This window comes from Cydia fagiglandana, chromosome Z, assembly GCF_963556715.1.
Source record: "Cydia fagiglandana chromosome Z, ilCydFagi1.1, whole genome shotgun sequence".
In the NCBI taxonomy this organism is placed as follows: domain Eukaryota; kingdom Metazoa; phylum Arthropoda; class Insecta; order Lepidoptera; family Tortricidae; genus Cydia; species Cydia fagiglandana.
In genome coordinates this window covers 32,421,166-32,442,353 of record NC_085959.1, presented here as the reverse complement: position 1 = coordinate 32,442,353, position 21,188 = coordinate 32,421,166, and the positions used below count along the sequence as shown (strand labels likewise).

Sequence of the window (21,188 nt, the reverse complement as noted above, 5' to 3'; positions counted from 1 at the left end):
ATATATTTTTTGTTGATATATTTTATTCTCAATAGACATTGAGCTACTCGAGCCGTGCTCACAAAAGAACTCTGAAGTTACACGCAAAGAACATATTTTTTTATCCAGGAATATAAATTATATAGATTGTTTAGTTAAGTTTTAAGCTTAACTTGAAATAAGCCCGATGTTTGTCTCGTGAGCGGGCGGGCTTAGAGCAGAAGCTAATAATAATTAAATGCATAAATTAGCAACACAATGGGTGGGCACGTGCAGCGTATAACATCTAGGTGCACATTTAATTTGTAACGTGCATGCGTGGCAATGCAACCGTGCTACAGCCAAACATAAACGAAAAACAATCACTCACGAATCTTGCGCTCACAAGAATATACCCTACTGCCATTTAGTTATCGTATCCAAAAACTATTAACTATATCACAGGTGAATAGTACATATAACAACCTTTTTCTCCATAGCATGACTTAAATGATTTGAGCGAAGAAGGCAAAATCAAGGTTACTATTTTACAACGACGCTAGACGCTATTTAACTAAATTGTACCTTACGGGTAAATCATAAAAAAGCAACGTAATGTTGCAAACTCTGGGTGGACTGAATCAGGCGCGAACGACACTGTAGTTAAACAAAATGTGAAGCGGCTATGGGAAATGAATCAATATGGATTCACAAAGTACCTTAGGGCAGTCGCCCCTGTTCGAGTCTTCGCTGGAGGTGAAGGTGCTAGAGGTATCGATGCCCGAGTCTTTAGTAGCGGAGTCCTGGCTGGTCTGGCGCTCAGACTCCCAGCGCAGCGAGGCCCAGTCGTGGGGTGCGCCAGACGCGTCGCGACCGCCCCGCGGGAATGTCGCAGCGCCCTCGTGTCCGTCGAAGCGGACTGTTTTTTTTCTCCTCTCGGTAAAGCGTCGGTTGTCAGAGGAGTCTTCCCATAGATAGGCACTCTTATAAACAGCTCGGTCCGGGCGCGGGCCCTCGCCGAGCGCGAGCGGACGCAGGTAGGCGCCCTCGCCGTCGTCGCGTGCGCGCCAGCGGCAGTCCGTGACGGAGTCGAAGCTGCGTCCACCGGCGGGCGCAGGTCGCAAATCGAACATACCGCGCGCCTCCGCTTCGTATGTGCTTGCAGCATGATTAGTCAAATTGTAATAATTGTTGGCTACTACGCTGGCGCTGCGCAGGTGTGGGTGCCGTAGCGTCGCGCACGCCTCTAGTTGTCCTAAGGATAACATCGTATAAATAGCAAAGGTACAATTAAGTTACTAACTTGCGTCCGAATAACGAGTAGAACTGCGCGCCCGTACGCGCCCGGAACCGTTGTTATAACTGCGATGTGACTTTTCAATAATTCACGACCTGACTAAGCGCATGATCAACCCATCGATTGGGATTCAAACTTTATAATGAGTGCAGTCCTCTGCCGAAAAAGAAATCAATTGAAAGCGGTGATCACGCACAAGCGGAAAGAATGTGTGTTTACCAGATCATACAATAAAACAACAATCAAAAATAAAACACACGTTCACACAATCTAACGCAAGTCTGTAGTCAAATGTATACACTTCTTTTCGCTCAAGCATGCGATTTTATTTGAACCATAAATTAGATGACAATTATTGTACACTGTATCTGAACAAAGGCAAATTCAAACGATGTACGACGTGGCGTATCTATAAACGACATGTTTTATCTATGTAAGTACTCGTACTAAATAAGTATTATAACAAGAACTTACTAAGTAGGATTTGTATTGAAAATTATACTAATCAATAAAAACAATTACCGGTAATAATTTTAGAGCATGACTAAAGTACAGTGTATTAAAATACTGGTATGTATTAAGTTTTCTGCAGTAGAAGCTGAAGTTTGTTTGTTGTACAAGGCACTATTTTATTATTTATAATTCTGTAGGTACGTAAGTATATATAATTGTGTTATTACTCGTGAACATTTATTTTTGGTTCAAATAAAAAGAAACAGAAGAATGAAACGGGCCCAACCATGCTTATGAAGAAGGTATCATTTATATGAGCACTGAATTAATAGGTACCCTTCTAAGTAGGTAAATAAGAAAGCGGGTATTTCTAACAAACGACTGTTTGTTACAACTTATCATAAGCACGTTTAGGTATAATCAAACGAAGTCACAGTCTTTCTTGAATTATAGGATAGGGTTTACAAAGTTCAACAACCATCACAGTTGATTGGTCATAGGAGGAAGTAGTCAAGATGTTGCGCTTAAGAACAATACGAATACGGAGACATCTAAGAACCAGCAATATAATACAACGCATATCTTCCCAAAAACGTCCTCACCGAAAAGAACGTATTCATTTTCTCGTTTAACATCACCCGTCGTTGACTCGTGGAGCTCTCGGAGCCGCTCCTATCTCTATTACCTGCGAACAGTGGGATGCAAGGTAAGGCGCGATTGGGATAGAGCGGCCGCGACCGCGGTGCTGCTCCGGGCGCGTACGGGCGCGCGCGCTCTCAGCCACGGCACGCATTTACTCTATCATAATGATTTAAGCGCGGTACACACATTATGCATGCGTGTGTGCCAAATTTACACTTCGTTCTGCACCTGACCAATTCTGAAAAGAAACCTAGTGTACCTACTGGGTAAAGTTGGCGAACTTCAAACTCGGGGTGATGCCGCCATGATACCGACATGAGACAATGAATTTACAATAAGGACCAAAAGGACAGTCATGATGATAACAATGGATACACGTGTACGTAGATAAGTTTAGGTGCTCTACACTAGCCGTTTCTGTAAAACATATCAAATTATAATTAGCCTTAAAAATAATTACCTGAAGCTACCACTGCTAATACTTAAAAATAATTATTTGAATACCTCGCACGGAACACCTTAACTTTATCATTGCGAAATGAAATGACGGATCAGTTTATGTGCACACGCATTTATGTCAGACAGTATTGTGGGCCGGTTAGTGTACCGAATGGTGGTCAGAACTGGTATCGTATCGATAGCATGTAGGTAGTGTTGTGTTGTAGGTATGTGGGGTGATATATAAATAAAATTAGCTCAGGTTGTCGGGATCAGTGGTGAGACGGGCGGGATCGGGTGGTGAAACAATGGCTTATCGAGCGCGAAGACTCACCACGATCGCGATACTCGTCGTTCTCGTCAGAGATGCACTCCGGGGCCTCGTCGTCGGAGGAGGAGGAGCGCGGCGGCAGCGGGTGCGCGAGGGAGTGCGGCGCGGGCTGCGAGGCCGAGGGCGGCTCCTCTACGCCGTACGCCGCCTTCTGGCGCGGGTGCACCAGGTGCGGGTGCGTGCGCGCCAGCCCCTCCAGCTCACCGTAGCAACGCGGCTCCTGCTGACTGTACTGGCGCCTCAATGCACTTCCCGAGCGCTGAAGCGGCAGGTTCTCTTTCTCCGCGGCGCTGTGGGCTCTTTCCAGTTTTGGTCTCTTGTCAATGGTGGAATCAGCGGGCGACACTAGGCCGTGTAGGTCCGATTCCATGCGCCACAACATGGCATCTTGTCCGGCGCTTTTGTGTATCCATTGTCCGGTTTTAGATAGCAGTTCTTGTTTTTTGCGACATAATATACATACCCAAATTACCTGTCAAAGCAAGAAGTGCACTAAGAGATAGATATTTTTAAATGACGTTCGGTATTTATTGCTGTTTCCATATTGGTTTATAGTCATCATTTGTGTCAATGTAGATTTTAAGTAGCAAGATTAATTTATGTCATGAATTAATTAATGTTCGGCGGTGCCGTAAGAAAGTACGTTAGCTACTATATGACGTACCTTGTTAGAGCGTAAGGTAACTTTTCCGCCACAACGGGCGCAACACCTGACGCGGCAGTAATGGCACGAGTGGCCCACTCCGTCCGCGAACTTGGTCTTGAGGCAGATGTGGCATGTAGCGGCCAGCTCAACCCCCGCCGCGCGTTGCATTTCGTTCCTCGTGCGTATGGTCTGCTCCAGCACGGCCACTTCATCTTGTTTACGCCTGTCATCGAAGTGAATGCATAAGTTATGTTTAGATTTTGGTGTTGATAATAGCGCCGGAATTGTGTACTATTGACCGACTACACAAAAAATATCGATTTTCGTTTATACAGTAAAAGTACGGAAAATTGGGCCCAGAAGGGAAAGTGCCTCAAAACCTTAAATTAGCTCATTTATCATTACTTAAAGGAAACATTCTTTTATTTTTTTAAATATAAATAGAAATAGAAATCGTTTGTTTGCAAACCATGGTACATAGGTGGTACAATAAAAATAGAATCACATGGCACCCTATAAAGGGTATAGCAAGTATTCTTATAGCTAGATAGGACTATTTTGTATAGTAATATAATGTTATTATTTTTTGTTTTTACACATTGCCATTAGGCAGGAACGTAGATTTTTTTAGCCACAGTTAGGTTTTTGCGGCTTGGCTACATTTTATTTATACTTAAACCTACGAGGGAGATCAAAGTTAGGATGTATTTTGTACCTACTTATAATTAACTTATTACTATTTAACTTATTACAAACTAAGTAGAGCTATCTTCCATAAATTCTTGTATGGAATAGTATGCTTTCCTTATAAGAAGTGATTTTAGATTTGATATGAAGACTACATAGTACATACTCGTACAATAGTTATTTGTTTTACAAGGGGGCAAAGTTGTTGTTTAACCGCTCGTGCTAATATTGATACCCGAGCAAGCGAAAGATTCCAAAATTGAACCACGAGCGTAGCGAGTGGTTCAAAAAATGGAATCTTGAGCGTCGTGAGGGTTCCAAAGCACGAGGGTTAAACAAAATTTGCCCCCGAGTGAAACACAAAATTTTTCACCACACCAATCCGAAGCAAATATTTAATGTAAAATATCAAACAAAATCAAACCAAATCAAATCCAAATAAATGTTATTAAATATTTATCATCCAAAGTCATCATTTAAAAGTTAATTCTTCCAGCAAAAATAAGAAAACAACTCAGGATTTGCATTTGATTACTTTGACTCACATGTGAATAAAATGCAACTTTGCTATTAGTTTTTGAAGTGCAAAGTAAGACTTTCCAAGCTGGTGTGGTGAAAATTTTTTTTAAAGTTCGCTTGTCTTGACCGGGAATCGAACCGACTAAAAATTCAAAAAAATCTCTCGCTCGCTATTTTATTCTACTACTAGTCGATACAGTTAATGTTCATAATAACATTTCTCCAGATAGTAGGGTTAGTAAGCATTGAGTGTGCACTTTTAGACGGAGAGCTAGCTACTGCAATTTATAGAGCAACGAAATCCCTCTAGTGAGTGTGCCATACTATCATTATTAATTAATTCAGGCGCCTGGCAGCTGCTCAGCGGTGGGTGTGAGAGGTGTCAAATAAATTGAAGGTGTACAATTTATAGAGCACTGAGTTTGGTGTGATATAATAGCTAATTTTGTATTTAATTCAAATATAACATTGCGAGGCGTTTTAATTGGGGGAAAAGTAGTGCCAGGTGACGTCCAAGATGCGCGAAAAAGTGCCAAGTCTCAAGCGATACCGCTTGGCATGATTATTCCTTGGGTAAAACAAAGCTGATTTGGCCCGGTAGCCACGATATCGTACCGTACATACCCCCCAAAATGGGAGGGGTGAAAGGGTCGGCTCTCCAGGTCCAATCTATGCTATATTTAATTCATCCTGTTCTTACTCGTAGCAAGTTATATATCATTTTCATATAAATTAGCTACGAGGAATTCATTTTTGTAATAATTACTACGAGTATACCTTTCCATAGAAAAAAAATTTTTTTGTACAAAAAAATAAAATATTATGTAATTTTTCGTGACAGTTTTGAATGTTACAATCACATTGTGCCCATTTAGGTACACTAACTAAAAAAAGCGGCCAAGTGCGAGTCGGACTCTGCCAATGAAGGGTTCCGTAGCAGGGATGTTGCGGATGCAGATTTTTTGACATATGACGGATATTTAAAGCCTCACATCCGCGGATGCGGATGCGGATGTCAAGATTTGATACTTAAAAACGTCAAATATTACATTTTTAGCATTTTTTATTTAAAAAAAACGAAACGTTTAGTATTTGAGCAAGAATATAGGTGCGTTTTATTTAATAAACAGTAACTTGGCCGACTTTTCGGGATCTAGATGATTTCGTTATATATAATGACGAAATTACCTACCACTTACGCCGCCGGCGCCGCCGCTAATCCGCTAATACGTTCCTGTTACCGACTTGGTCGACATCCGCATCATGCGGATGCTCCGCATCGATTTTATGCGGATGCGGATGCAGATGCGGATGTGGAAAATAATGCGGATGTTCCGCGGATGCGGATGCGGATGTTCGCAACATCCCTGTTCCGTAGCAGCGCATAAGTAACATATCATAAAATTGCGGTTTACGATTTATGACGTATTAAAAAAACTACTTACTAGATCTCGTTCAAACCAATTTTCAGTGGAAGTTTGCATGGTAATGTACATCATATATTTTTTTTAGTTTTATCGTTCTCTTATTTTAGAAGTTACGAGGGAGGGGGGGGCACACACATTTTACCACTTTGGAAGTGTCTCTCGCGCAAACTATTCAGTTTAGATAAAAATGATAATAGAAACCTAATATCATTTTTGAAGACCTATCCATAAATAACCCGTATTTACACACCCTGGTTAAATAAAAAAATTGAGTTCGAGTTGAAAATTAATTGATTTTTAATTTTTTTTTATTAAGTTTCAACAGTATAGTTCTTATAGTTTCGGAAAAAACTTGAAACTTTGTAAAAAAGTATTAAATTCAAATACAAGAAAACTAATTTCAGAGTTTTAGAAAATTCATCTCCCGAGGTGGTGAAAAAGGGGTTGAAAATTTGTATGGATATCAAACATTTTTTCGAGTGCAGGACTTGAATCTTTGTATTTGGGGATATTATTAGAAGGCAATAAAAGTGATTTCAGCGTTTTGTAAAATTCATCCCCTAACAGGGTTACAAGGGGATGAAAGTTTGGATGGGGTTAAAGTTTTCTTTTAAGCTAGGAATTTGAAACTTTGTAAAAAGATATATTATTAACATAAAAGGAAACTGATTTCAACGTTTTTGAAAATTCATCCCCTAAGGTGGTGAAAAAGGGGTTGAAAGTTTGTATGTATATCAAAAAATTTTTCGAGTGCGGGACTTGAATCTTTATATTTAGGGATATTATTAGAAGACAGGAAAAGTAATTTCAGCGTTTTGTAAAATTCATCCCCTAACAGGGTTAAAAAGGGGTTGAAAGTTTGAATCCATTACAAATGCTTTAAAACTTCTTAGGCCCACTTGCACCATTCCACTAACCCTCGGTAATCGGTTAAACCAGGAGTTGCCATGGTTACCCATACAATTTGACACTAGATTAACCGTTTAACCGCGGGTTAGTGGGATGGTGCAAGTGGGCTTAGAAAGGCATAATAACGATTACAAAAAAAGTAATTGCAACATTTTTGGAAATATAACCCCTAAGGGAGTTAAAAAGGGGATGAAAGTTTGTCTTCGGGTGCAAATTTTATTTTAAGCTAGGAACTTGAATCTTTGTAAAAAAGTATTAAATTCAAATACAAGAAAACTAATTTCAGAGTTTTAGAAAATTCATCCCCCATGGTGGTGAAAAAGGGGTTGAAAGTTTGTATGGATATCAAAACTTTTTTGAGTGTGGGACTTGAATCTTTGTATTTACGGATATTATTAAAGACAGGAAAAGTAATTTCAGCGTTTTGTAAAAATCATCCCCTAACAGGGTTAAAAGGGGTTGAATGTGTGAATCCATTACAAATGCTTTGAAACTTCTTAGAAAGGCATAATAGCCGATTACAAAAAAAAATAATTGCAACGTTTTTGAATTTCAACCCCTAAGGGGGTTAAAAAGGGGATGAAAGTTCGTCTTATGGTGCAAATTTTATTTTAAGCTAGGAACTTGAAACTTTGTAAAAAGGTATTAAATTAAAATACAAGAAAACTAATTTCAGAGTTTTAGAAAATTTATCCCCTAAGGTGGTGAAAAAGGGGTTGAAAGTTCGTCTTGGGGTGTAAATTTAATTTTAAGCTAGGAACTTGAACTTTGTGCACAAAAAAGGTATTAAATTAAAAAACATGAAAACGAATTTAAGCATTTTTGAAAATTCATCGCCCAAGGTGGTGAGAAAGGGGTTGAAAGTTTGTATGGAGATCAGATATTTTGTGAGTGCGGAACTTGAATCTTTGTATAAGGGCATACCTATTATTAGAATATATCAGCAACCAACATCAAAATCCACTTGACTTAAAACTTCATACAACTTGCTAATAAAGAAAAGTAATTGCAACATTGCTTGGATATGAAAATTATAGGTACTAAAGATGTAAAATGTTGAAGATAAGATTCCACGCGGACGAAGTCGCGGGCAACAGCTAGTTTTCCATAGTTATTAAAAATTAAAATTTGAAATTACAGCTAAAACAGTAAAACTGCCGTTGGGACAGTACATTGTTTTTCCTTTTTTGGTATTTAATTATAAATTATTTCAAATTAAAGCTTATTTTCATAAAATGTAACTGTAATAGGTTGCCTTATTCCAGTCTATAGTTACCTACATTTTAGATGTAAATTATGAAAATCGGTTAATATAGGCAACCCATGGACTGGATCAACTTTTTAATAAGGCAAACTAGAAGTTAGATTATAATATAAAATAAGCATTCATTTAAAATATTTTAAGATTAAATAGGTAACAAAAAAAGTAAAAACAAAATGTTACTCTCCGAACGGCAGTTTAGATAACTCTTCTGTAATTTAAATTTTATAAATTGAATAAATTCACCCCAATTTCTATGTCAGATATTATTTATGGAGTAATTGTCACATAAAGCGTTTGTAGACTTTTTTTAAGGTTTTGTACTTTAGGTAGGTATGTTATTCTTATTATAAACTAGCGAAACGGTTACACCAAACCTTAACAAATTATACTATTAAACCTTCCTCAAGAATCACTCTATTGAAACGAAAAAATCCGTTCAGACGCGGCGGGGGACCTTGTTTTATAAGGTGTGTCTGTCTGTACTTCTGTAGGTACAAAACTAAACGAACCCTTATGGTCTGTCCGTCTGTCACATCGCTAAATATCTCGAGAACGAGAACTAAGCTATCGATTTTAAATTTAGAATAATCACGAATACCTACTCACGAACAACGCTAACCCAAACACATCGAAATAGTCATTTACGATACAAGTACGGAAAAAGAGAAAATTCCAAACGAGTAGCGGTAAATTAAAACACCACCAAAATCGACACGAGTTGCGAATTACCTATTCGCACGTGTATCGTACAACGTTTTACGGTACATATATACTGCCCTGCTAAGCCAAGTGGCGCTATCTCAAAAGAAAATCCATTGCTAATTTATACTTTAGTTTCTATAACTGAGAATTCCATTTTCAAAATCATTTGTTTTTGAGATAGCGCTTTTCGGCTTAGCAGGGCAGTACATGGCCCTTTGAACGTTTGACATACCTACATTACATTACCTACGACCAATAGGAAAAATAGGACCGTATGTACTGTAAATATTATTTTTCAATTATTTATTTGTAATAATTACATATGGAAAATTACAAATATTAAAAAGGGCACAATTTCAAAGTCTAAATACTACCTAGGTCAAGTGGGATATCATATGAAAATGATATGAATGAGCTCAAAATTGAACATTCCGACACAATTATTTTTGTCCATAGTAAAAAAAAATATTTATGAAGGAAAATGTGATAAAATTCCATTCCCCGCCCCTTATCTCCAAAGTTTACCAACGAAAACTTATCAATTTTTTAACTAAACCCAATCAAAAGGGACCAATCACCAATATTTAAAAGATAAATCTTGATAAAACGCTTGATCTTGTTAAAGCGTTGGTGGCCGAGTGGATCTGAGCGGCTACCGCGAAAACCGAAATTCGCAAATTGCGGGGATCTTTCTCTTTTACTCCAATGAAGGCGTAATTATAGTGACAGAGAAAAATCCCCGCAATTTGCGGACTTCGATTTTCGCGGTTATACTGACGTCTGACTTTCAATCCTCCGGAGGTCGCGTGTTCAATACCTGGCTCATACCAATGAGTTTTTCGGAACTATGAACGAAATATCATTTGATATTTACCACTAGCTTTTCGGATAAGCAAAATATCGTGAGGAAACTTGCATATATCCGCGAAGCAATTATGTGAAGGTATATGTGAATTGTGAAGTCTCCAATCCACATTGGGCCAGCGTGGCGACTATAGCCTCGTGCTTAAGAGGAGGCCTGTGCCCAGCAAAGGGACGTAGGTATATAGGCTAAATTATTTATTAATTTTTTATTTAAATCTTGATGTACCCTTAGTAACTTCCTCCTTTTTTGAAGTCGGCTAATAATAAAAACCCTACCATTCATGTTTTAATAAATCAAAATAAACATGAATAATCCGTGATTCTACTACAATACTTATGCAAAAAACCTTTAGCTATCAAGTTTTTACCTTCAGGATGGTTTACTCCCATATAACCATTTCAGTCGCAGAATCATCAAAGTGGTAACTAAATGTCAGATGTGTCGTAACAGAGTCCACACAATGTGTCTAGAATTGTTTCGAAACAAAGTGTCGTCGCCGTGTGTACACTTTTCCGTAACAAGGTGTCGACACATTTGTGTGCACTTTGCGTGCGGTTTGCGACTAAATCTGACAGCAAATTTGTGACAGCAAATGTCAATATAAAATACCTCTTGAAAACCAAGGTTTGTCAAACTACTATTAGTGTCTCGTGTGCTCGTAAGTAATTCTAGTAAGTCATCATGGGCGATGCAAATGATAATAATCGACCAAAACCATATTTATAAACACCCAACACCCGTCAACCTTTTACAGAAAAGTTTTTAAAGAAATGCAATAAGCTACTTAGGTCAGCCAACGAATGCTCCAAAAAGTGGTAGAGGGAAATGCTCGGAACACAATTTTTGACTCTGTAACTTGGTTTGGGCAAGTTAGGAGGTGAACATATCAAAAGTCCCCGGCCGTAGCCCTTGAGCGGGGGGAAGAGAGGGGGCTTTGTTTGAAGGTCCCATTTTCCGGTTTTTCGATTATATCTCGGAAACTATGCATCTTAGCGACATGGCCATTTATACAAAATGAAAGTTAATTTAATTTGTTACAAGTTTATACAGTCAATTTTTTCGATATGTTGAATAGTTTTTGAGATATCCGCTCTTGAAAGTTTATTTAGGGCTCTCAATTTTATCTTGATATATCTACATCAGTGAAGGTGCTAGGCCGTGTATGGTATCGTTTTCGTATAAATCTGGGTTGCTGAATCCATTTAAGGTATCATATTGACACCATTCCACAAAATTAAAAAAAATCTTTTTAGGGTTCCGTACCTCAAAAGCAAAAAACGGAATCCTTATAGGATCACTCGTGCGTCTGTATGTCTGTCCGTCTGAATACACAAAATAGTTCTTTACCTATAGATGACAGGAAAACCTATTAGAAATGTGCAGTCAAGCGCGAGTCGGACTTAATGTACGGAACCCTTAATACGCGGGTCCGACTCGCACTTGGCCGGTTTTTTTAAAACTCCTCTTGACGCTTAACCGCTGAACCGATTTCGTTGAAATTTGGTATAGAAATAGTTTGCGTCCCGGAACAGGACATAGGATAGATCTTATAACCAAAATCATCTTTTGAAGGTGTGAAAAGTGGCGTGGAAATTTGTACGGGAAATCAATAACCGCTGAACCGATTTATATGAAATTTGGGATGGTCTACATCTTTGATTTAGTTAAAAATGTTAAAAAAACATGACTTCAAACCTAAACTTAAACAGTATTACCTTCAAGAAGTCAATTCTGGATTCCCCCCTACACCTCATTTCACACCTTTAAAGGATGATTTTTGAGATAACTTATTATGTCCTGTCTCGGGAGTCAAAATATATGTGTACTAAATTTAAATTAAAACTGTTCAGCAGTTTAAGCGTGAAGAGGAGTTTAAAAGAAAGTATTTTAATAAGTTTATATGTTTTTACTTTGGAATGGTGTCAATGTGATACCATAACTAAATTTGGTACTGCGAATTTATACGAAAACGATACCAAACATGGCCTCGTAGCTTTACTGTTGTAGAAGTCAAAATAAAATTGAGAGCCCTAAATTCTTATTACTTGGCCAAACTTGTGTAGAAGGAAAAGGAAAAATAAAAGTCTTCGGCAGGAATATAAGACACAAATATAATATTTTTTTTTGCGTTACTATTTCAATCATCAAATATAAACATACCTTGATTATATTATTCTAGTGGGATTCTCATAGATAAACAAAAACATTTACTTACTGCAGATTAAAAACTAATACTTTACAACATCGTTAAAACTAACTATAAATTAAAGATTTAAAAATTAACTAAAATTAAAATATAACTACTTAAAAATTAAACTAATACTTATAATATTATATAAAAACTAAAATATACTAATAAAATATATGAAAATAAAAAGAAGTTATAAAGAGAATACACCTTCTAAAATCTCTGCCTGCGGCATTGAGCCCATAACGCTGGCTGCGTTACCTCTCTGTATTGCCAGCGATATGCGCTGGGAGAGGTAAGCACCAGCCCTACGGTCCCCCGAGGCGTCGACATTTACTTAACAAATTACAAGGTCGAAATGTCACGGAACTTGTGAGGGTAATATGTGAAAAATCAAAACTTTTATGACAAAAAAATCTGGACACAATTTAAGAAGCATCCAATTGCGTCGAGGAATCATCTGTATTTTTGCTTGTTTCATTACCTTCTCGCTTCTTTTTTTGTCCTTTGTATTCTGTAGCAATTTGTTAGATCTGAAAATAAAGATAACTTGCGTCGTCACGGATGTCGATTTATAGGTTTTAGGGAGTGCAGAATTCGAAAACGATGATCATTTTATAATCCAAGATGGCGGCTACGTATTTTGTCATAAAAGTCGTCATGAATATCGTTTTATAGGTTTTAGGAAGTGCCGATTTCGAAAATGATGACCAGTTTGGAATCCAAGATGTGTGCCGTGCACTTTGTCATAAAAGTCGTCATGGATATCGTTTTATAGGTTTTAGGGAGTGCAGAATTCGAAAATGATGACCATTTTGGATTCCAAGATGTCTGCCGTGCACTTTGTCATATAAGCCGTCATAGATGTTGATTTATAGGTGTTAGGAAGAGCAGGTTTCGAAAATGATGACCATGACCAATACAACGACATCCATGTCGACTTTGAACATAGTGCATGGCCGCCATCTTGGATTCCAAAATAGTTATTATTTTCGAAATCTGCGCTCCCTAAAACCTATAAAACGACAGCCATGACGACTTTTATGACATATTGCATGGCCGCCATTTTGGATTCCAAAATGGTCATCATTTTTGAAATCAGGGCCCCCTAAAACCTATAAAACGACACCCATGACAATTTTTATGACACAGTGCATGGCCGCCATTTTGGATTCCAAAATGGCCATCATTTTCAAAATCTGCGTCCCCTAAAACCTCTAAAACGACATCCAGGACGACTTTTATGACATAGTGCATGGCCGCCATTTTGGAATCGAAAATGGTTATCATTTTCGAAATCTGCGCCCCCCAAAACCTATAAAACGACACCCATGACGACTTTTATGACATAGTGCATGGCCGCCATTCTGGATTCCAAAATGGTCATCATTTTCGAAAGCGGGGCCCCCTAAAACCTGTAAAACGACATCCATGACGACTTTTATGACATAGTGCATGGCCGCCATCTTGGAATCCAAAATGGTCATCGTTTTCGAAATCTGCGCCCCCTAAAACCTATAAAACGACACCCATGGCGACTTTTATGACATAGTGCATGGCCACCATTTTGGAATCCAAAATGGTCATCATTTTCTAAATCTGCGCCCCCCAAAACCTATAAAACGACACCCATGACGACTTTTATGACATAGTGCATGGCCGCCATTTTGGATTTCAAAATGGTCATCATTTTCTAAATCGGGGCCCCCTAAAACCTATAAAACGACATCCATGACGACTTTTATGACATAGTGCATGGCCACCATTTTGGAATCCAAAATGGTCATCATTTTCTAAATCTGCGCCCCCCAAAACCTATAAAACGACACCCATGACGACTTTTATGACATAGTGCATGGCCGCCATTTTGGATTTCAAAATGGTCATCATTTTCTAAATCGGGGCCCCCTAAAACCTATAAAACGACATCCATGACGACTTTTATGACATAGTGCATGGCCACCATTTTGGAATCCAAAATGGTCATCATTTTCTAAATCTGCGCCCCCTAAAACCTATAAAACGACACCCATGACGACTTTTATGACATAGTGCATGGCCGCCATTCTGGATTCCAAAATGGTCATCATTTTCGAAAGCGGGGCCCCCTAAAACCTATGAAACGACATCCATGACGACTTTTATGACATAGTGCATGGCCGCCATCTTGGAATCCAAAATGGTCATCGTTTTCTAAATCGGGGCCCCCTAAAACCTATAAAACGACATCCATGACGACTTTTATGACATAGTGCATGGCCACCATTTTGGAATCCAAAATGGTCATCATTTTCTAAATCAGCGCCCCCCAAAACCTATAAAACGATACCCATGACGACTTTTATGACATAGTGCATGGCTGCCATCTTGGAATCCAAAATGGTCATCGTTTTCGAAATCTGCGCCCCCTAAAACCTATAAAATGACACCCATGACGACTTTTATGACATAGTGCATGGCCACCATTTTGGAATCCAAAATGGTCATCATTTTCTAAATCAGCGCCCCCCAAAACCTATAAAACGATACCCATGACGACTTTTATGACATAGTGCATGGCCGCCATTTTGGATTTCAAAATGGTCATCATTTTCTAAATCGGGGCCCCCTAAAACCTATAAAACGACATCCATGACGACTTTTATGACATAGTGCATGGCCGCCATCTTGGAATACAAAATGGTCATCATTTTTGAAATCTGCGCCTCCTAAAACCTATAAAACGACACCCATGACGACTTTTATGGCATAGTGCATGGCCGCCATTTTGGATTCCAAAATGGTCATCATTTTCAAAATTGGGGCCCCCTAAAACGTATAAAACGACATCCATGACGACTTTTATGACACAGTGCATGACCGCCATTTTGGATTCCAAAATGGTCATCATTTTCGAAATCGGCACTCCCTAAAACCTATAAATCGGCACCCATCTCGACTTTTATGACAAAGTGTTTGGCTACCATCTGCATTTCTATTATTTTTACGTACAAAAATGGCCCCCTGTCAACTTCCAACCGAGATTTAATCGATAATTTATTCGATTAATATTCAGATTAATTCAATTTCAACCTATGTTAGGTCGACTAAACTAATCGCGATTAAAATTTGAGGATTAACTTTTTTTATTCCATTAATTAGTCGAATAAACAGTTAATCTATTAAGTCCCATCTCTGACCACGGCATTTTTACACTTTGAGAATATCTGAAAACAAATGAACACAAGGAGCCATTTTGTAAATCCAGTAACTTTGTTATTACTTTTGACAGCGCGTGTCATGTGTCTACACAGAGTCGACACAAAGTCGAAACATTTGCGACTACTTTGTGACTGCAATATTTCTCAGCCTTAAACCATATTTATACATCATAATTAACAAGTTTCGTAGTATGTAAAGCGTTATTTCTGTTATTTAAGTATAGTATACGCATCGAAGTACTAAAAATGCATCAAATAATATAGTTATGAACACAGGCACTGAGAAGTAAACAATTTTATTTCCGGCTAAACTGAAACAATGTGGTGGCGCGTTGATTATATTACACTTAGTTTATCAAATCACTCGAGCAGTTTAATTCCCCATTATAATTTAAGTCCTATTGTAATATAAATGCAAACAATATATAATTACGTCTTGTAATCCGTTTTAGAGATGGCGTATTAATGTCACTTATTTTTATTTAACTATTTTTCCATCTGACAGTTTCCATTTGACAGGAACAAAATGAACGAATGAACGAATGATATTGGCAAAAAGTAGTCGCAAACTCGAAACAATGTGTGCACACGGCGACCACACTTTATGTCACTTTGTGTCATGTGTCGACCCTTCCCCATTTCTGGTAACTGTGTCGACACGGCGACGACTCTGCGACTGGAATTGTGACCGAAACAGACGGTGTCGACACAAGATGTGTCTACACCGCGTCGTAACGGCGACTGGAAATGGTTGTATGGGCTGTAGCTACAAAGAGTAGTAGCAAAGACATAATGTAACTTCGTATGAGATGAATAAAGTCTAAGGAAAAAACGTGCCTCGAAAATCAAGAAAAAGGTCATTCTCGGATAGATGCCCCACACACCTTTAGCCTATGCTCGGCTAGATGTCGTTATGACACCGTTTCATATTTAACAATTTTAACACATGTATATCAGTGAATGAACATGGATCAAAATGGTATAAAAATAATAAAATTATTTATCCAATATATAGGTACATACATTTTTTTGATAATTTTATACGTTTTCGTTTTGAGTTTTAGTCGTGTGTCGATAGATGGCAGTAAATTTACTGTGACTACAAAATTTACTATGATAGGACCCCTCCATACTATCTATTCTTTTTGGTAGTAGGTATCCCGAAAACAAAACTGAGTAACTTTGATATGCTCGTGTAAAGTATGTAAGGTTTAATAATTCATTATATTATCAAGTTTAAGACTACTAATATTATAAATTAAGTTCAGCATGATAAAATGCTATGTAGTATCCATATAGGTACCTACCTAATGAAGTTAATTAATACTTTTTGAACCACTTATTGCTACGTAGTTGTAAAAGTAGAACCTTGAGCGACACGAAGGTTTTAAGGCACGAAGGTTATACATATACAATGCTACACAGTGAAACAAAAAAAAATCACCACACCAAATGAAAATAATATTCGCTGTTTAAACATTACAAATCGGATCCAAATAAATGCTTTCAAATACTTATCATTCAAAATCATCACTTAACAACCCATTCAACATATCCTATAATATCTGGTCATGCACTTTAACGTCTTTTGTTGTGGTTTTGTTGAACGAGCCTTCAGATATCTGTGAACACCTTGGCCGCTCCTGTACATACATAAAATAAGATATCAGATGGCGACTGTCTGTACCAGTCAACGTGAGGAAAACCTCATAATTAGCAAACAATTACTTTGTCACTTTCGATGATAAAATACATCTTTGCTAACTTGTTTTGAAGAATAAATGAAGCCTTTCCGAGCTACTCTGGTAAAATAGATCGATGTTTTGTTATTAGGTATCAAAATGTTGTCTATACAATTTCACTCCGAAATACTCTAAAGTTAAGTACATAACTAACAAAACAATAGCACGGTATGAATATGTAGAGTGCCCCTTTTGATACGATTTTCTCTCAACGCCGCCTTAGCAGGTTGAACTTCAGATGGAGATTGTTTCGATGATAAACATCATCCAAGTCTCCCTGCGCGGCTACATACCTACATATAATTAAGTAACGAATAATTTTATAAAGTTCTATACGTTCTTCAATATGAACAAAATCGTACCTATAATACGACTCTAGAAATACTGGAAACATCGTGTCAAAATACTAGAAGGAACTTTAACTCGCCCAGCCAGGACGAATCGAGTAGAAGGGTTCCTTAATTCAATTATCTTATTATTTTCTTAACGTGTTGTTGGTACGTCAGCAATATGTATTGCATTAAAGATGCCTTACAGAACTTCTACTTAGTTGACCTTATTTTTGAGACTCATCTTAAATCTGTACACCTATAGCAGGTATCCATTTTATACGAGCAGACAATTGTACAACATAACACTATTTAATGCAGCAGTCCAATCCACGTACGCGTCTAGCGCAACGGCAATCGATTATTGTATCATAATAAATTTTTAGAACTGAATACCAAAATTCATCACAAATAATTTTATGTGGGTAGAAGAAATTGAAAAGAGGGCGGAGGCAGGAAGGTGGTGGGGTCGGGAGGCGGCGGCGCACCTCATGATCTCGTGCTCTCGTTGTTCTTCCTGCCGCTGGCGCAGCATGACGCCCTCGATGATGGCGCGCTCCTCGGGCGTGAGGTGCGACAGGTCCGGCATGTCGGCCATGGCGTGCAGGCGGCGGCAGGCCGCGAGCGCTGCGCGGGTGCGCGGGCCCGCCGCGATGCGGTGCTGTGCCCGCGGCGCGACGTTCGAGCGCCACTCCGTTCGGAGGTTTATTTAATAATGCCGGACGGGCCAATGGCGCGCGCCCGCCGACTGACGTCAGCGCACTTATTGATCGCGGCGCTCCGCCGGCCGCCCTGCCCGCGCCCTCGCTCCCCTCGCTAGCGCCTCAGCACGTTGCGGCCGTGGTACCTCTCTCCAACAGCTTCAAGTGCGCGCGCACCCCGCTCTGCACCTGGATGTTGCCATGTCAAAACAAATAATATTTACTATTTTTACTGGGTACTACAACTACTATTACAATAAAAAAACACATTTTTGTATGATATTGTGCTTTATTTCGTTGGTTTATTAGACATAAAAATATACAAATTTAACTTTGCAAACTAAGGAATGAATAATTATTGCATGAAGTTTATTTTTTAAGTCCTTTCAATTTATTACTTTTATCTGGACTCGTACTTAATTGTTTCAAGTTACAATATTTAAAAAAATATATCAAATGTGAAATCATAGTATAGCCTTGTTTACTGTTGTTACTCCAACAAGATGCTAATTTATCCTTATAGAGACTAAGACAATTCATGTTTATACCAAGATAAGAGTCACTTTTCCAATTTTGTTTACAAGAGCTTAACTATTGAGTATAGTAGGGTTAGTAAGGAGCACAAATTTATGGAGCAGCATGTACTTTAGTCTCAGGCGATGCCGCTTGGCATGATTGTTCCTTAGGTCAAACAAAGCTGATTTGCCCCGGTAGCTACGAGATCGTATCGTGCATACCCCCAAAAAGGGGGGTGAAAGGGTCGGCTCCCCAGGTCCAATCTATGCTATATTTGTTCCTGTTCTTAGCAACTATATGGTATGGAAATCGTCACCGCCACGCGCTTTAAATTATTTTTTTATTACGAAAAAAAGTATGAATGCCTACTTTAGTGACATTTGCAGAATAAATAGTACATGGGCCACATCGTCCAATTTTTTAATTAGTGCAAATCGCCACACTGTGATTGTAACATCCAAAATTGTCACAAAAAATTACATAATATTTTAATTTTTTGTACAAATATCTTTTATTTGTATGGAAAAATATGCCAATTATTTCAAAAATGAATTCCTCGTCCGTATATTATACGAAAACGATATATGTATAACTTGCCCTAGTTGCTAAGAACAGGAAGAAATATAGCATAGATTGGACCCGGGAAGCTGACCCTTTCAGCGCCCCCCTCCCGCCCCTTTTTGGGGTGTTTGCACGGTACGATCTCGTGGCTACCGGGGCAAATCAGCTGTTTGACCCGAGGAACAATTATGCCAAGCGGCATCGCCTGAGAGTAAAGTGCACGCTCAATGCCCTTACTCAACCTACTAAGTAGGTATCAGATAGCGTTAGGTACTTTGTAGACTTTGAAGATTGAGACGGGTTTAGGGGACTTCGCGGCTGCACGGCAATTATTAAGATATCGCGGCGCACGTTTCTGTCATCTACCACCCGACGACGGCACATTTCAATCGCACTCCAGCGGCGCGGGCGTGCATTCTGACGGCAGGTGGTTAACTTCGTCGTTATGGAAAAAAGTCTTAGTACCGTCGCCCCATGGAAACCTTTTGGTGCGTCTACGCATGAACTCGTATTCACGGCACTCTCCTTTAGGTGGTGTACAATGCCCTAAGCAATTTAACGTGTGGGCGATTATTGCAGGCAATATGAGAAGGAATAGGTACTTGTATGGTTTCCAGGTTCCTTGACCTTCATGGAAACGTGGGCAGCAGGGATTGGGTGCGATCTTGGTGGGGCGGCAGTCCATCGGGGGCGCGGGCTGACGGCCGCCGCAGCCGCACTGGCCGGGCGGCGTGCGCGGCGGGCAACTCAGGGTATAGGCCCGGTAGGTGCCCGCATTTTTAATCCATTTTATTGCATGTTGGGTTACATTCATTGCAAATTTCACTATTTTCTCTAATCAAAATATCATGCCAAAAGCTGTCATATTTTTATGACATACTGGATTATTCATTTGTTACAAAGGTTATTTGCAGAATATAAACAACCAGTACAGACAGGACAGGACAAACAAAAAAGGTGATATAGTCGCACCAAACAAAGTCTGCAGCGGATTTGATAGCCCACGCAGTGTAAGTGTTATGTATACGTCATAATTTCATAGAAGTTTGACGTTTAAAATGACACTTGCACTGCGTGGGCTATCAAAATCGCTGCAGACTTTTTACGGTCTGACTTTACCAAAATTTTCACCTCATGCGAATATTAAACATCTCTTTGTCCTATTAAATTAATAACCTAACCCACTTTCCTGATAGCAGTTCGGTTATGTGATGGTAGTACTTAGGTCATAGAGTCTGTGCGGAAAGAGAAGAGTCGTGGGATTTGAGGGCGCGCCAGTGCTATTTTATGGTTTTTGCCATGCTGACAACACTGGTCACGTGATTATAGTACGACACTAAAGGTCATGATACTTGAATCCCTTTTGTTCCGGTTTATTACCACGGCTTACTAAACGGAGCCTGGTGGTGGTGTCGGCTCGCCAACTCAATCCCCTGATTTAGCGCAGGCACTAGTTTTCTTTTTAAAACACACTTGTTTTTATGTCTCAGATACTAAAAAGTGACAGTGCGATTGACAAAACTGCTAAAAGTGTTAAAACTAGTTAAGGCACTGGTCCCACCGCGAGCTAGTAAGCTATGAGCTATCGGCTATAAACACGAACAAAAGATAAGCACTCCCGTGTAAATAAAAGAGACACGGCGATATTTATAGTTACTCGCCCAGCGGTGAGCTATAAATATCACCGTGTCTCTTTTATTTACACGGGAGTGCTTATCTTTTGTTCGTGTTTATAGCCGATAGCTCATAGCTTACTAGCTCGCGGTGGAACCAGTGCCTAAGAATCTGCCCAATACAACTGTAATTTTAGTAC

At 39.0% G+C, this 21,188-nt stretch overlaps 2 protein-coding genes across 14 annotated transcripts in view; both read right to left on the bottom strand.

Moving 5' to 3' along the window:
* LOC134678346 (regulating synaptic membrane exocytosis protein 2) overlaps positions 1-18,416 on the bottom strand; it is a 44,812-nt gene extending 26,396 nt beyond the window's left edge. For 3 of the 13 annotated variants that reach the window (XM_063536878.1, XM_063536885.1, XM_063536886.1), the window contains exons 1-4: positions 18,086-18,406; positions 3,784-3,988; positions 3,123-3,591; positions 678-1,213 (exon numbers count right to left, since the gene is read on the bottom strand). In XM_063536878.1, the coding sequence (XP_063392948.1) occupies positions 678-1,213; positions 3,123-3,591; positions 3,784-3,988; positions 18,086-18,195 (1,320 nt within the window). In that variant the 5' untranslated portion in view covers positions 18,196-18,406. Of the gene's footprint in view, positions 1-677; positions 1,214-2,310; positions 2,394-3,122; positions 3,592-3,783; positions 3,989-18,085 lie in introns of all 13 variants that reach the window. The other 10 variants (XM_063536889.1, XM_063536890.1, XM_063536883.1 and 7 more) reach the window with 8 other exon arrangements.
* A 1,210-nt stretch (positions 18,417-19,626) lies between these two features.
* On the bottom strand, positions 19,627-20,263 carry LOC134678911 (uncharacterized). Its single transcript, XM_063537655.1, has one exon. It carries the CDS (start codon positions 20,187-20,189, stop codon positions 19,761-19,763), a length of 429 nt encoding a protein of 142 aa, XP_063393725.1. The 5' UTR covers positions 20,190-20,263; the 3' UTR covers positions 19,627-19,760.
* Positions 20,264-21,188: the final 925 nt, after the last annotated feature.

Coding starts and splice junctions, on each gene's coding strand:
- LOC134678911 (XM_063537655.1), bottom strand. CDS start 20,189: ATGAATGTAACCCAACATGCAATAAAATGGATTAAAAATGCGGGCACC.